The 16,960-nt window shown below is 46.2% G+C and overlaps 1 protein-coding gene across 1 annotated transcript in view; it reads left to right on the plus strand.

Moving 5' to 3' along the window:
• The first annotated feature begins 4,379 nt into the window (after positions 1-4,379).
• zdhhc1 (zDHHC palmitoyltransferase 1) overlaps positions 4,380-16,960 on the plus strand; it is a 65,028-nt gene continuing 52,447 nt past the window's right edge. The window contains exons 1-4 of the mRNA XM_084337677.1: positions 4,380-5,329; positions 6,133-6,369; positions 8,944-9,119; positions 14,904-15,005. Of these exons, the coding sequence (XP_084193803.1) occupies positions 6,151-6,369; positions 8,944-9,119; positions 14,904-15,005 (497 nt within the window). The 5' untranslated portion in view covers positions 4,380-5,329; positions 6,133-6,150. The remainder of the gene's footprint in view (positions 5,330-6,132; positions 6,370-8,943; positions 9,120-14,903; positions 15,006-16,960) is intronic.

The raw sequence follows: 16,960 nt of genomic DNA on the forward strand, positions 1-16,960 counted from the left end.
GGAAGCCACCACAAGAGTGGGGCTAGCAAAAGAAACAGGGTCGCCGAGGGGTAACTGGGGGAACTGGTCTAGAGGAACTGGTCTAGAGGAACTGGGTCTAGAGAACTAGTCTAGAGGAACTGGTCTAGAGAACTGGTCCAGAGAACTGGTCTAGAGAACTGGGCTAGAGAACTGGTCTAGAGAACTGGTTTAGAGAACTGGTTTAGAGAACTGGTCTAGAGAACTGGTCTAGAGGAACTGGTCTAGAGGAACTGGGTCTAGAGAACTGGTCTAGAGCAACTGGTCCAGAGGAACTGAGGGGCAAGCAGGGTAGCAAAGGGGTAACCATGGTAGCACCGGGAAAGGGCTAGCAGAGGGAAGGTTGCTGCCAGGGCACTGATAGCTACAGGGCCTATGCTAGCTGTACTGCTACATCAACATAGAGGCTGCGCAAGCTGCCGGAGCCAGGCTAGCAGAGGGAAAGGGTAGCTGCCAGGGCACTGATAGCTACAGGGCCTATGCTAGCTGTACTGCTACATCTACATAGAGGCTGCGCTAGCTGCCGGAGCTAGGCTGGCAGACAGGGCTGGACCAGCATGAGAGAACAAGCTAGCTGGAAGGACAGTCCTAGCTGTGGGAATACTGACCTCGCTAGCTGAAGGGCAGTCCTAGCAGTGGGAGAAACTACACAAAAAAGTGGAGGCCATGCAGAGGGACCGGGTTAGCTGCTTGGGCCTGGCTAGCTACAGGGCCTATGCCAGCTGCAAGGCTGCATTAACATAGAGGCTGTGCTAACAGCCGGGGCCAAGCTAGCAGACCGGGGCCATGCAGAGGGAAACTGGGTTAGCTGCCAGGGCATGGCTAGCTACAGGGCCCATGCCAGCAGCAAGGGCTGCATAAACATAGAGGCTGTGCTAGCAGCCGGGGCAAGACTAGCAGACAGGGGCTCTGCTGAGGGACTGGGTTAGCCGCCAGGGCATGGCTAGCTACAGGGGGGTCAAACAGGGCAAAACGGGAAGCAAACAGGGGAGCTAACCGGGGAGACTAACAAGCTAAACAGGGAAGCTAAACTGGGCTAAACAGGGGAGTAACAGGCTAACAAGGGAGCTAAACAGGACTAACAAGGAAGCTAAACTGGGCTAACAGGGAAGCTAACAGGGCTAACAGGGGAGCTAGAGGGGACAAGAAAAAAAAAAAGGCAAACTCAACATACACAGTCTGTGCTGGCTGGGGTCGTAGACTTGGTGGGGTCGTACTGTTATGGTTTGTAACCGACCCCAATCGCACAACACAAGACAGGTATGATGGTTTGCCAAGAAACAGATATTTATTGAACAACAGGGAAAAACAGGGAAAAGGGCACTGTCCCTTTAAGGGAGAATCACAAATACAGGAATATAATATGAGGGGAAGGAAAGGTGCCTTTAAGAGGCGGGCAGGAAAAGGGGACACTATGGGAAGGTAAGGGAACGCCTAAGGGAAGGTTAAGGGAACGCCTTGGGACAGAGGAACTAGAGACTAGGTAAACCAGGGACAAGGAGAACTAGGGAGAGAGGACTAGGGACTAGGAGAACTAGGGATAGAGGACTAGGGACTAGGAGAACTAGGGATAGAGGACTAGGGACTAGGAGAACTAGGGATAGAGGACTAGGGACTAGGAGAACTAGGGATAGAGGACTAGGGACTAGGAGAACTAGGGATAGAGGACTAGGGACTAGGAGAACTAGGGATAGAGGACTAGGGACTAGGAGAACTAGGGATAGAGGACTAGGGACTGAGGCCCGCGGAGGCGGGCTGGGGTACAGGGAGGAACTGGGGACTGGTGGGAAAACATCTGGGCCGCTCTGCAGGACAGAGGAGAGAGTTAATGCACAAAAGGGAAAAAACAGAGCAGGTGCAGAACAGTCCAAATAACAAAGTGAACAAAGTAATAATATCTTCGTGTGACAAACACACAGGGGGAGATGTAAAGTCCAAAAATACTATTCTAAGTGAGAACCAAAAACAGAGGCATTACGCTGGGAGATGAAATGTCCAAACTAACTAACAGAGGCAATACGCTGGGAGATGAAATGTCCAAACTAACTAACAGAGGCAATACGCTGGGAGATGAAATGTCCAAACTAACTAACAGAGGCAATACGCTGGGAGAGTGACATCACAATCAAAACTCACCCAGGCGTATGCGTAAAGGTACAGGAACAGCAGCGGGAACGGGGGCAAGGGCACTACGCTGAGTGAGTGACATCACAATCAAAACTCACCCAGGCGTATGCGTAAAGGTACAGGGACAGCAACGGGGCGAGGGCATCGCCACCGGGTGGCTGGCTGTCCGAGCCGAGGGACAGAGTCCTGGAACAGTGGCGGTGGCGAGGATGTCGTCCACCGGGTAGCCGCTGTCGGAGCCGAAGACAGAGTGGTGCTGGAACAGGCGGCGGTGGCGAAGGTGTCGTCACCGGGTAGCCGACTGTCGGAGCCGAGGAACAGAGTGGTGCGCCACTGCTTGAGTGCGCACCGGAACCGAGAGACGCGTCGGGGTGCGTCTGCGAGGAGGAGTGTGCCAAGCACGAAGGTCTAGAAGATGCGCGTTGCGCGCTGGTCTGGAGAGCGTGCCAAGCTCGAGGGTTCTTGGAAGATGCGCGTTGCGCGCTGGTCTGGAGAGCGTGCCAAGCTCGAGCGTCCTTGGAAGATGCGCGTTGCGCGCTGGTCTGGAGAGCGTGCCAAGCTCGAGGGTTCTTGGAAGACGCGCGTTGCGCGCTGGTCTGGAGAGCGTGCCAAGCTCGAGCGTCCTTGGAAGATGCGCGTTGCGCGCTGGTCTGGAGAGCGTGCCAAGCTCGAGGGTTCTTGGAAGATGCGCGTTGCGTGCTGGTCTGGAGAGCGTGCCAAGCTCGAGCGTCCTTGGAAGATGCGCGTTGCGCGCTGAGGACTGGAGAGCGTCTGCGCTGGTCTGGATGTGCGTCAGGACGAACAGCTGCGCGGGGGTCTGCAGTGGAACGCTGGGGTGCCTCCCGTGGAAGTACAGGGAGCGCAGACCAGTCTCCCCCACAGGCAACGGCGACAGCTGGCGAAGGCTGGAGCAAACATCTCGACGCCGGAGAATGGAACAGCATAGGCAGACAGAGGATCTCCCGAAAGAGTCTAGATGTTTAGAGAATATGACTCGGCAAGTATACAACACGACCCCACGCCAAAACGAGGGGAAGCGCCCTGGTATTTAAAGCCCACAGGGGGACTAATTAGCCTGCCACCACAGGTGCGAGAGATAATAGAATATCGAACAGGTGTGGCCACTAAGGGTAAGGAACGAGAGGGTGGGGGCTAGAGAGAGTGAGTGAGAAGGGAAAATAAACAGTATAGAAGGGAAATAAACAGTATAGGCTTAAAGAAACAGAGAAAAGGTAGTGAGCAGCGGGCAAAACCTCACAAGTACTGTCTATTTGTAGATCTGGTATGTCATAAATGTCTAGATGCAACAGTACGGTCTACCTGTATGTCATGTATGTTATGATGAATTGAAAATGGGGGACCCTGATGTAAACAAGACAAAAGTCTTTCTCTGGTCTGCATCCCCTTAACAATTGTGTGTATTGAGCTGTACTATATTGTACCCATTCTGCAATCTGTTAATAAAATGTTCAATCAATCAATCAATAGCCCAATTTGTCCTGAAAACAAAGGATATTCTTATTTGTGACTTTTGTTTTTGTCTACCAAAATGTTTATTGTTTACTGTGAGCGATTTGTAGTGCCAAATTTCTCTTGGGGTGAATAAAGTATTTCTATTATATTCTATATATAACATGATTGTGCATTACAGTGGTGAGGCTATACATGCATTATTACACAATTACACCAGGCAAAAATAGGAAAGAATGGCTTAGACCCCAGAGTGTCCAGAATTCCATAACTGTGGCTTTACTGTAGTCGAGGAGATACTTGTGGAGAAAGTAAAACCAGAATAAATCAGAATAGTCACTCTTATTATCTCATTTGGGTATATTTTACTGAATTAAATAGTGAGATAACTGAGATTAAACTATATTCCAAGTGTTTCTGGGGACCCATTGCAACCCCCTCAAGGTACCCCCCCCCCCCCCCCCCCCTCACTACACTGATGGCAAACTACACTAGGTGGGGTAGATGGATATTCCCAGTCTGTAGCTTCCCACACAAAGCCAATGTCAGTGTATCCACAGCAGTTTGTGTGCTGTGTCATTCAGTGAATATAATAACATTTATAGAAAACAAGGTTTATTTTACTGTATTCAATTCAATTCTACGGCCTTTGACTCAGGCTGCAGCCAATGTGGGCGGTGCCTGGCAACGTGTCCAATGGGAGTTGGACCTGGATCGTTACCAAGGGAACAACGTAGAAGCTGACCTGACTGAGGAGACGAGGGGCTTTTCAAGGAGCTAAATTATGCTAGTTAGCCAACTAGCCAACCATCAAGTTAGTGGCGTTAAATTAAAGTGTATAAATCCAGGAGCCGTTCTGGGAGGACGTCTGGCAGTGTTGAAGTGTGTCTATATAATCTATTAATTGTGATGCGTGTCTTGTAATGTTAGCTATACCCAGCGAATGTAGGGTTAGTTAGCATGTTTTCAGTGGTGGCTGGTTAAAAAAAAAGCTAACGCTAACGTTAGCCTCCTGTAATCGATTCGTGCAGGATGATCAAGCGAGACTAACTAACTGACTATTTTGTTAATTGGTCGCCAATCTATACTATTTAACGCTGCGTTAATTTACTAGTTAGCGAACATAGGTTAGCTGCCACATTCAAGGTTTGACGTTAATAACGGTCCTCCTGGCGAAGAAGGAGTCACGTTCACGTTGGTGATTCACCCACATCATCCACACCATTCACTACGTTATTCTGCTTGGGGTGGAAGAATAACGCTGTGCCCGTTTCCTCGGGATGGATGGGACCGTAGTGATCCTGATGAATTGAAAATGGGGGACCCTGATGTAAACAAGACGAAAGTCTTTCTCTGGTCTGCATCCCCTTAACAATTGTGTGTATTGACTGTATTGTACCCATTCTGCAATCTGTTCATACAGTTTTCAATCAATCAATCAATCAACCGTGAGACTAGCATAGATTGAGCTGGGAGTCATTCATTGTTGTATGTATGGAGCCCTTTGTTTGGCCAAGCAGTCATGCGAAGAAGCATGGTGTTGAAGTCTTGGACCGACAACGACAACCCGGTCGGCAGCACTCGGCAGTCCCCGAACTGAGGAAGGAAACTCCACACCTGTCACCGACACCTGTCCATCATCCGTGATCCGGTTCTTCTGAGATGCAGCCGCGGCGGATTCGCATGATGAACGATAACCCGCCGCGCTGAAGAGGTAAGTAGCAGCTCCGTTACTTATTTAGGAATACGTGGTGGTTATTGAATTCATGATGTTGTTGCATCGTGGAAGAACGTGATGTACATAATTTGCGAATACTGCAATATGGACATGTGTTGGTTCATTTTCAAAGTAACTACACATAACAAATTAATGACTGGCCATCATTGGGATTTCCAACTGGAGATAGTTTAAACTTTAATGCCATATTTCATAGTTACATAATACATAGTTAGCCCAATGCATTCCCACACTAGTTTTATACTAGCCTACATGAAAAAGGACATTTCGATTAACTAGATCTTAGAAAATATCACACGTGCAATATCTGCTCAAATAATAATCCCATTTTGTCCTAATCATTCACCCTTAAATAGACCAGCAATTAGCTGGTGGTTGATGGTTCAACAGTCATGGCATTTGTTGTACTGTACTGTACTGTATTGAGCTGTACTGTATTGTACCCATTCTGCAATCTGTTAATACAATTTTCAATCAATTCAATCAATCAATCAAACTGTATTGTACCCATTCTGCAATCTGTTAATACAATTTTCAATCAATCAATCAATCAATTCAATGGTTGCAAAACATAGGCTAAAATTAGGGGACTTGGGCAAATATCTGGCCCCTTGTAATCATTTACCACAAAGCAACTTTCTCTGCAATTTTATAATTAAAGTGTCCCTGCTGTATGGTACATGTTCATATGGCGACAACAGGGCGCCTTGTCTGAAGACGCCTATATACATACAGTGTTCTGAAACAAAGATCTGTCATTGTGTGTGTTTCCTTGGCAGAAGGCGACCCCCTCCCGTATGGATGTGTGCAGTAAGAATCCTAACCGTACGGCTCCAGTGAGCGAGGGTGGTCTGCACAGAGCCGACCTCCCCCTCTGCTCCCGGGCCAACGGCTGGAGCTGGCCCCCGCACCCCTTCCAGCTGCTGGCCTGGCTGCTCTACCTCTACTTCGCAGTCACCGGCTTCGGTGTGTTTGTGCCCCTGCTCCCGGCCCACTGGGTCCCAGCAGGCTACATTGTATCCTTTTGTTTTAAATCTTTTTATTTTTCATGAGGTTTCACATTCAATCGACAGATCTACAGAATGTTCAGTGTCACTCTCATGAACAATTTTTAACAATTTTCCTTGTGCTCCCCACTCAATCCATTCTCCCATCTCTCACTCACACTCACACACTGGGACATACACACACGTACACACGCACACACGCGCATACAGGCATACACACACACACACACATACACACATACACTTGCCCACATACACACAAATAAACAATTGGACAACAAAAAAAAGAAAATAATAATAATAATAAAAATAAAGTAAAATAAAATAAAATAAAGGGACAGTAGGTAAATCATAAGTAAATAAGGAATAAGGAATAAAAGTGCAAATATCGGAATTGTAAACAGTGACATTTTATAGCACCCAGTTGCTCACACATTGTATCCTTTTGAGGGAGAAGCATTCATGTCTAAGGAGAAATGCATCATGCTATTTCATCTCACCCCACTGTCTTTGGAACTCCGATGAGTGTCATGCACACAGAGTGCCCAACCCTCATGGGTTCATAAGAAAATATATATATATGTAAGTTGCAGTGTTCCATTACATTACATTTCATTATCTAAAATGTCTAAATACGGATTCCATGAATACAGTTTACAGCTCGGTCTTGAACATAAAGTATTCTGCCTTTATACTGATCAGTATAATGAGAACAATATTGAACCAACATTTTAAACAACTGAACTTCTCTCCACTGATTTGAGTCTAAAAATGCATTATTTGTGTTTTGTCTTGATTCACCACTAGTCTCCATTTCCAGCACCATTCAGCAACAATGTTCATCATACTCTGCAGATGTTTTTCATATTGGGCAAGTAAGACTATATAATCCCCCTCGAGGTCTAAACATTTCTTAAATTTTTTAGGAGGGGAGGCATTACACATTGATCTGTAGGAATACAATGAGGATAGATAGATCCAATAAGGGGACCAGAACGGGGATAAACCTATATGATTCTACATCACAAACAACTGCAAGTGTGTTCTTATCCAACAACTAGAGGAAGCGAGAGTCCAAACAGCAGTGCATCTCTAAAATCAGGGATGCAAACTTGGCCCATTTCTGTGAAATTTGACGTTTTGAATAAAAAATTGGTAATTTGTGTGATTTGGCATTTGCCCTCTATCTCTACCCCCTTTCTCTTGCTATCTGTGTGTGTAGCCTATAGGATAATACAGGGACACTTGAGGCATTTGAATTGCCAGGGGAGATAATTCTAGACAATAATAAGGTTGCCATGGTAACGGTAATACATTTCAGTAGCCTACTGGTACAGCATGCAGTACATCATCATGCTTTTTTTCTATAACTTGTAAATTGCCTATTAGTAGCCTGATGTTGGTTTGGGGAACGGGGTGGTTTAGTACCACTGGTTCAGTTTCAGTTTCTTTAATAGTTGTCATACAGAAGTACAGAATACTAGACTAGAGTACTTAAACTGGATGGCTGCAATAGCGAATAGCAGCAATGGTTATGTGTGGAGTGGTGCTAAAATCTCATAATGGTACATATAGTATGAAATGCAATTTTATAATAACCAACCAAAGATTTAGCACCACACCGTAACCTGAACATTTGTCACCCTTTTTCACCCCTGACCAGTTTGCATCCCTGAAAAACGGAAACAGGCTAAGTCTAGCCCTCTCACAGAGCTACCAGAGCTTACTGTCCATGTCAAAGAATAGCAGACCTGAACCTATATAGCTAGGGTCATTACAATATGTATATATTAAATATTCTGCTTACAACCTGCAGGCAATGTTCATATTCAGCCATATCTGCCTGATGTTAATGTACAGTCACACCTATAGTACCATATATATTCATCATACCATTTAATGTAATGGCAGACCTGTAGTGAGAACAGCTGTATTAATTTAGACTATGGTTAGGTATATTGTATAATGTCACGGGCAAAGGCCTACATTGTCATAATTTCAAATGAGCTGAACATCTTTTGGAAATAATTTCAAATTCACCATCACCCCTATTCGTAGTCAAAGGTTTGACTGTGGAGGTGTAAACAATGTAAGCCATGAAGCCTAAATACATCACCTGCAGGTTGTGTAGCCTAATTGGAATTGCGCTCCTTGATATGTTTAGGCAGATGAAAGAGAAAATTGACAAACACAGGCATAAACAACAAACTATTGGTATTGACGGTATATTTTTAAATATTCTTTCGGACAATAATTGTAACATCGGCGGTAGTGCATCCCTGATTAACCCTTTCACTACCACACTACCAAATGGTTAACCATTTCACTGCGACAATACAGAAGGTCAACCCTTTCACTGCCACGTGACAAAGGGTTAACCCTTTCACAACCACACTACAGAAGGTTAACCCTTTCACTGCCACACTACAGACGGTTAACTTACTGTACAAAACGCAAGAACATTGCATACTGTATTGTAGTTAAACTTGTTTTTGCCATCATTCTAAAACATCCTCATTGGTTGGTGTAAACCTTTGCATCCTGCTGTCATGGCTTACTGTACCTTAACTGTATCCCCCCTAGTGCACGGGCATCACATTCCTGTGTCATCTGTTTGTCCACCTAATGGCAGTGTCCATCAACCCAGCAGACGATAACGTACGAGCCAAGAGCTATAAAGGACCCGTCCCTGTCTTTGATCGCACCAAGCACGCCCACGTCATCGAGAACTGCCACTGCTATCTCTGCGAAGTGGATGTGTGAGTACTGTCGATGAGTAAGGCTCTTATCCATCACATGCACATTTTGTAGGTTTTCTGCCACTTTTCAGGGTGACTCATATTAGTGGGCTGGCCACACACATCTATGTAATCATGGCTACTCGTTGGAAGTATGTCTCTTTATTAGTTTCCTCCTCCTACGCCCCTTCTAGTCTCCTTTGTTGCCTAGTCTTGAATGGGGTGTCAAATGTAAAAAAAAAATAGAAAGAATTTAAAAAAGATTTGTTGTGAGCATTTATATGAATTCTGGGACTCTATACATGCAGTTACTAAAATAAATTCTTAAAGGGGAACTATCTTATAAATGGCCTTTTTCAGTGTTTAGCATTGTTTCCTAGCTATGTGGACTTATATTAATATGATCTATGTCTCTAATTCTCATATTGGCGCATTCTTACAATTCTCCTCTCACAATATTCACCCTCACTGAACTGAGTCATCTGAAAATGTGCTGATATGTGATGTCAGAGAGACACCGCTGCATGATAATCAGCTGAGTTTCCACACAGTTCCCACAGTGGTTGGAGCCCAGGCTCAAAACAGCTTAAGATCTTGAGGTAGAAAAATGCTGTTTTTGAGGACTTGATTAGAAATACAAAACAATGAATTAAAAAAAATAAAAAATTACAGAGGTGTTCCATAAACCCACAGCAATTGTGTAAAAGTGCCCAAATAGTGAAAGAAATAGTAAAATAGTTCCCCTTTAAACATCCTATAATCCTAAACACTATAAGGAAAGTGTGCATTGACAGTGTCAACTGATTCTTTGTAAATTAATACAATTTTGCATTAATTTCCATTTGTAAATAAGACTGCTCTGTGGACGTGGATCATATTTGAAAAACCTGATTGTAGAACCTTGTTTAAAAATGTGTACTGGTACTGGTACGCTCCACTGGAATGGTATTTTGAAATGGAACATGTGTAGTAGGAGCCCTGATTCTGTTTCATGCTGACTGGCATTAATGCATTGTTGGCAGCCAGAGTAGATTTAGGTCAATGAGCACTGAGAGCAGTGACCTTGGTCCCCGGAGTCAGTCAGTCAGTCAGTCAGTCAGTCAGTCAGTCAGTCAGTCAGTCAGTCAGTCAGTCAGTCAGTCAGTCAGTCAGTCAGTCAGTCAGTCAGTCAGTCAGTCAGTCAGTCAGTCAGTCAGTCAGTCAGTCAGTCAGTCAGTCAGTCAGTCAGTCAGTCAGTCAGTCAGTCAGTCAGTCAGTCAGTCAGTCAGTCAGTCAGTCAGTCAGTCAGTCAGTCAGTCAGTCAGTCAGTCAGTCAGTCAGTCAGTCAGTCAGTCAGTCAGTCAGTCAGTCAGTCAGTCAGTCAGTCAGTCAGTCAGTCAGTCAGTCAGTCAGTCAGTCAGTCAGTCAGTCAGTCAGTCAGTCAGTCAGTCAGTCAGTCAGTCAGTCAGTCAGTCAGTCAGTCAGTCAGTCAGTCAGTCAGTCAGTCAGTCAGTCAGTCAGTCAGTCAGTCAGTCAGTCAGTCAGTCAGTCAGTCAGTCAGTCAGTCAGTCAGTCAGTCAGTCAGTCAGTCAGTCAGTCAGTCAGTCAGTCAGTCAGTCAGTCAGTCAGTCAGTCAGTCAGTCAGTCAGTCAGTCAGTCAGTCAGTCAGTCAGTCAGTCAGTCAGTCAGTCAGTCAGTCAGTCAGTCAGTCAGTCAGTCAGTCAGTCAGTCAGTCAGTCAGTCAGTCAGTCAGTCAGTCAGTCAGTCAGTCAGTCAGTCAGTCAGTCAGTCAGTCAGTCAGTCAGTCAGTCAGTCAGTCAGTCAGTCAGCCTGCCTGCCTGCCTGCCTGCCTGCCTGCCTGCCTGCCTGCCTGCCTGCCTGCCTGCCTGCCTGCCTGCCTGCCTGCCTGCCTGCCTGCCTGCCTGCCTGCCTGCCTGCCTGCCTGCCTGCCTGCCTGCCTGCCTGCCTGCCTGCCTGCCTGCCTGCCTGCCTGCCTGCCTGCCTGCCTGCCTGCCTGCCTGCCTGCCTGCCTGCCTGCCTGCCTGCCTGCCTGCCTGCCTGCCTGCCTGCCTGCCTGCCTGCCTGCCTGCCTGCCTGCCTGCCTGCCTGCCTGCCTGCCTGCCTGCCTGCCTGCCTGCCTGCCTGCCTGCCTGCCTGCCTGCCTGCCTGCCTGCCTGCCTGCCTGCCTGCCTGCCTGCCTGCCTGCCTGCCTGCCTGCCTGCCTGCCTGCCTGCCTGCCTGCCTGCCTGCCTGCCTGCCTGCCTGCCTGCCTGCCTGCCTGCCTGCCTGCCTGCCTGCCTGCCTGCCTGCCTGCCTGCCTGCCTGCCTGCCTGCCTGCCTGCCTGCCTGCCTGCCTGCCTGCCTGCCTGCCTGCCTGCCTGCCTGCCTGCCTGCCTGCCTGCCTGCCTGCCTGCCTGCCTGCCTGCCTGCCTGCCTGCCTGCCTGCCTGCCTGCCTGCCTGCCTGCCTGCCTGCCTGCCTGCCTGCCTGCCTGCCTGCCTGCCTGCCTGCCTGCCTGCCTGCCTGCCTGCCTGCCTGCCTGCCTGCCTGCCTGCCTGCCTGCCTGCCTGCCTGCCTGCCTGCCTGCCTGCCTGCCTGCCTGCCTGCCTGCCTGCCTGCCTGCCTGCCTGCCTGCCTGCCTGCCTGCCTGCCTGCCTGCCTGCCTGCCTGCCTGCCTGCCTGCCTGCCTGCCTGCCTGCCTGCCTGCCTGTCTGTCTGTCTGTCTGTCTGTCTGTCTGTCTGTCTGTCTGTCTGTCTGTCTGTCTGTCTGTCTGTCTGTCTGTCTGTCTGTCTGTCTGTCTGTCTGTCTGTCTGTCTGTCTGTCTGTCAGTTTAATGGGGTCAGTAACCTGCTGGAACCCCCACTGACTGGGGAACGGTGCTGACTGACTGACTGGGGAACAGTGCTGGTGCTGACTGACTGACTGGAGAACAGTGCTGGTGCTGACTGACTGACTGACTGGGGAACGGTGCTGACTGACTGACTGACTGGGGAACGGTGCTGGTGCTGACTGACTGACTGGAGAACAGTGCTGGTGCTGACTGACTGACTGACTGGGGAACAGTGCTGGTGCTGACTGACTGACTGACTGGGGAACAGTGCTGACTGACTGACTGGACAACAGTGCTGGGTGACTGACTGGAGAACAGTGCTGGTGCTGACTGACTGACTGGAGAACAGTGCTGGCTGGCTCCTCCAATCACAACTGTTGCTTCCCTCTGACGAAGTAGCTAGAGGAGTCTTATAGATGATAAAATATCATACTAAGTAGCGAATCACCAGAGTCTCCATGATACCATAATCATGATACTAGAGTCACAATATTGTAATATTGCGATATTGCCATATATTACTACATTCACCACAAAGATACCCATGTACCTGTCGAAATACTTCCTAAAAGGTCAGTGAAGTCCACAACCACAACACCAGAGGGAGTTCCACAAATCACGCTCAACCCAGATTCGGCTCAAACAAGGGACTAAACACGTTTCGCAACTATGCCACAATAATGTGGAACGCCCTACCCACAGCCATAAAGGAATGTGAATCCCTACCCTCCTTCAAACCCGCTCTCAAAGAGCACTTAAGGGTGGCTGCAATTAGAAACTGGCCCCGGTAAATGTCAAAATCCCTCACCCACTCACCCACCCCACACAACCCCCTCTAATGTACAGTTTCTTCCCCTTCTTTTTATGATGTTCTCTCTTTCCTACATAGTACCGTATATTTGTATGTTTCTAAATGTCTTGATGATTTGAAAATGGAGGACCCTTATGTAATGAAGACAAAAGTCTTTCTGGTCTTCATCCTCTTAGCAGTTGTTTGTATTGAGCTGTATTGTACCCATTCTGCAATCTGTTAATACAGTTTTCAATCAATCACCTGTTTTATCTAGTAATAACATAACATTTTCAGTCTGTTGACCATTAACAAATAGGCCTAATTGATAATAGACTAAGTGTGTGTTCCTCGTGTTTTCAGCTAATACTCCCAAAAAACGACCCGATTCGTGACTCAAAACCGTGATACGGTCCGAACTAGGGATGCTCAATATTGGCTTTTTTACCGATACCGATATTCCGATATTGTCCAACTCTTAATTTCCGATACCGATATCAACCGATATCAACCGATACCGATATATGCAGGGTTTCCCTGTCCAAAAAACTGAATAATTTCAGGTAACTAATAATTTCACTGGATATATATATAACAAATATTGTTATTGTTTTTTTTTGTTTTTAAACCGATACCGATATTTTCCGATATCACATTTTACTGCCGATATCGGCCGATAATATCGGTTGGCCGATAATATCGGACATCCCTAGTCCGAACCATGGGTTTTGTGATCCGTTGCACCCCTACTTAGAATAACAGCAAAACAAGTTGAGGTTGAGATGGAGAGAGAGAGGAGCGCGAGGTCGGTGGCTGAGAGCTCAGCGTAAGGCCTAACAAAAATAATAGTTGGTTTCAGGTTGGTTGTCAGTTTGGCCATGGGTAGGTAGGGAATTTTTTTTTTTTTTTTTTTTTTTTTTTATTCTTTCCCACGGCGACTATGGATAGGGAATTTCTTTATTTAATTAACCCTTTCACTGCCACACGACAGAAGGTTAGCCCTTTACTATCACACAACCGACGGCGATGCTCCATCATTAGCATCATTAGCTCCGCGGATGCGGAGCTAATGATGCTAATGATGGAGCATCGCCGTCGGTTGTGTGATAGTAAAGGGCTAACCTTCTGTATTGTCACAGTGAAAGGGTTAACCGGCTGTCGTGTGGCAGTGAAAGGGTTAAAATGTTCACAACAACATGGATGCATGTACTCTGCCAGCATGTTTAATATCCATAATACTAAATGTTTGACTAAGATTTCTATTAAACTTTATTCTTAAAAAAAAAAAAAAAAAAAAAAAAAATGATTTTTTTTTTTTTATATATAATTTTTTTTAAAACTCATAAAATATATTGGGTCGCACCTAAATCGGCAGGGTCGGTCGGCAACCTGAAACCAACCATTATTTTTGTTAGGCCTAAGTGGCGGAGCACATGCTCCACTTCCCAATGAAAGCCTTTGGAGTATCTCCACTGTTCCTCCTTCCTCCTCCTCCCCCCCCGGCCTCTCACACACTCACATTCATTTTTAATTAGCTACTCTCTTGTTTAACCGGGGGTTTTGGCTCAAGTAACGGTAACTAAAAGCTCTCATTCACGTGCCTTGACATACATGCGCTCGGCTGGTTTGTGAATGCCATAACAGACGGTGGCTCAGGAGGTAGAGCGGTCGTCTGGTAATAGGAAGGTTCCCCGGTTAAATTCCCGCTCCTCCTGGGCAGCGTGTCGAAGTATCCTTGAGCATGACACTTAACCCCTAACTGCTCCCGATGAGCAGGTTGGCACCTTGCATGGTTGGTTGCCTCCGCCGTCGGTGTGTGAATAACCCATGTACCAAAAAAATAAATTAAAAAAACCATAACTGCATGTTTTTGTATAGTTAGTATAGCTAGGATAGTATACCTGTATATTGTATAGGATATTGTATAGTAGTGTATAGGTAAGTACTTTTTATCATGTCTATTTTATTATCTATTCTATTTTACTCTATTGTTATTGTATTATAATTCTTTGCACATGGCCACCTTCATTTCACTATATGTCTTGTATATGTGCGTGACGAATAAACCTCTTGAATCTTGAATGTGTGAGTGAAAAAAGAAAAGGTAAAGCGCTTTGACATCTACCATTATAAGCACACTTGTGCTTTTGTTGGTCGCGTGCGACTGCGGCACACGAGACACTGATGCCTTGTTGTCACGTTGCAGGGGGCCCAAATCTAAGCATTGCAGTGCCTGTAACAAGTGTGTTGCCAGCTTCGACCATCACTGCCGATGGCTCAACAACTGTGTGGGAAGCAGGAATTACAAGTGAGTAACGCCTCTCTGGCTGTCATGAAAGCAGACTCCCTCTGCCTCTATCTCTGTCTGTCTCTGTCTCCTCTCTCTCACTCTCTCTTTCTCAGCATCCTCTTATTATTCTCGGTCACCCTCTCTTACCCTTAGTCCGCTCCCAAAGCCCTGTGGCACCACTCTTTGATCCAAGAACATATTTTTTCCTCCATTAGCTTCTCTTCCAGTCATATGAAGAGGGAATTCAATTAGATTTTTTTTTATTATTATTATTGCTGCATTACCCCTCAGGACAGCAGAGCACAAACATACTTTATTTTTATTTTACCTTTATTTTACCAGGTAGTCACTTGAGATCAAAGATCTCTTTTTCGAGCAAGACCTGGCCAAAATGAAAAGTTTTGACAAATCAAGTTAGGTAATTTTGTTTAGAACCTAATGGTTTTTACTGAGGGAATGCAGCCATCATCTTCCGTGTTATGAATATGAATGAAGCCTGTGAGTTATGGAACTACAGTAGGTAAGACCTGAGTTAGGGCTCCACTCCAGGGTTTTAACCCTGTCACTACCACACTACAGAAGGTTAACACTTTGTCATGTGGTAGTGAAAGGGTTAACCCTTTGGTAGTGTGGTAGTGAAAGGGTTAACCCACCTGTCTCACCTCATCTCAAGGCGGCTCAGGCCAGTGGTCCTGTTAGGGAGGCAGCAGCATGTGTCTCCAGTGGGTCCAGTCGACCACATCCGAGTCCGTCTGGCTGTGTTGCACCAGGCAGCTTGGATACTATACTGTGCCCGCTCATAAAACAGGCTCATCTGTTCTGGTCATCTAGATGCAGCAAAGCCGGGCTCTCTGCTACTCATCACGCTTGTGTATTTGCCACAATATGGGTTGACGTTGATGCAATGGGGGGAACTGATGCAGAAGTGCCCATTCACTGTAATGTTCAAACTTTGTTGTAAAAACCACTTCAAGAACCAAAATAGTTTAAACATTAACTCAATCAGCGCCAGGGGTCGCTGTCTACCTTCTGGCTAGAACGCCAGGGCTTTAATCAATGGAGAGACTGTGAAATTTGCGAGTGCTTAAAATATATCTTATATTATAGCTATGGGTCTAATAACACCGTCGATTGTCAGTGAGTTGCTTCTGGTCAACATGCAAAAAACGGATTGTTTTTTCATCTGTACATTTCCGTTTTATACCGTTTGTTAGTGTTCTTACCTTGTCTCTGATGTAATGCAAAAAAGATTATCCAATTATCTGATCGCCATTCCAAATACTGCTTGCGGAGGTCCGTCCCACATTGTCCGGCATTGCATATGAAGGGGGGGGGGGCAGCATCGCAGATGTATTGTTGTAAACGCTCGTCCTGCCGGAGTATTTAAACCCCGCCCGCATTACTCAGATCGGCCCAGAAAAGAAACCACATCATTTCTAATGGAGTGCAATACCGGCTGGAAGGCGTAGGCGGTGGTATTTTCCCTTTTGCGAGCTCAGACTCATTCCCAATGATAACATCAGGCTGGATGGATGAAAAATTAATGGATATAATAAAATAAATAACGATTAAAACCTGAGTTTTCTCGTGATTGGCGCTGAACGGGTTGGCGAGTTAAGCCGACTTTTCTCGTGACTGGCGCAGAATGAGTTAAGCAAGAATACACTATCAGAATTTCAAATTTCATGATTACCTGACTCCGAAAAATCTCTGATTGTTTTTCACCACAGTAGTTTTCGAGTTTTGAAATGTATGGAAGTGAATTAGCAATCTACTAAATGCATTCATAACAATCTGAGATAAATTAAGATGACGACTAACGTTAAGTGTACAAAGCTAATTCTTTGACAAACTACAATCTAAAGCTGTGGTCTGTAAAGACATGGAATAGTCACAAATAATGATGCATTTGTTAAAGGAACACACCAACATTAGGGGTACTGTTTACCGTCTTCTCCAGAGTCAGACGAGAA

The sequence above is a fragment of the Notolepis coatsorum genome (assembly GCF_963971535.1).
Source record: "Notolepis coatsorum genome assembly, chromosome: 20".
NCBI lineage: Eukaryota > Metazoa > Chordata > Actinopteri > Aulopiformes > Paralepididae > Notolepis > Notolepis coatsorum.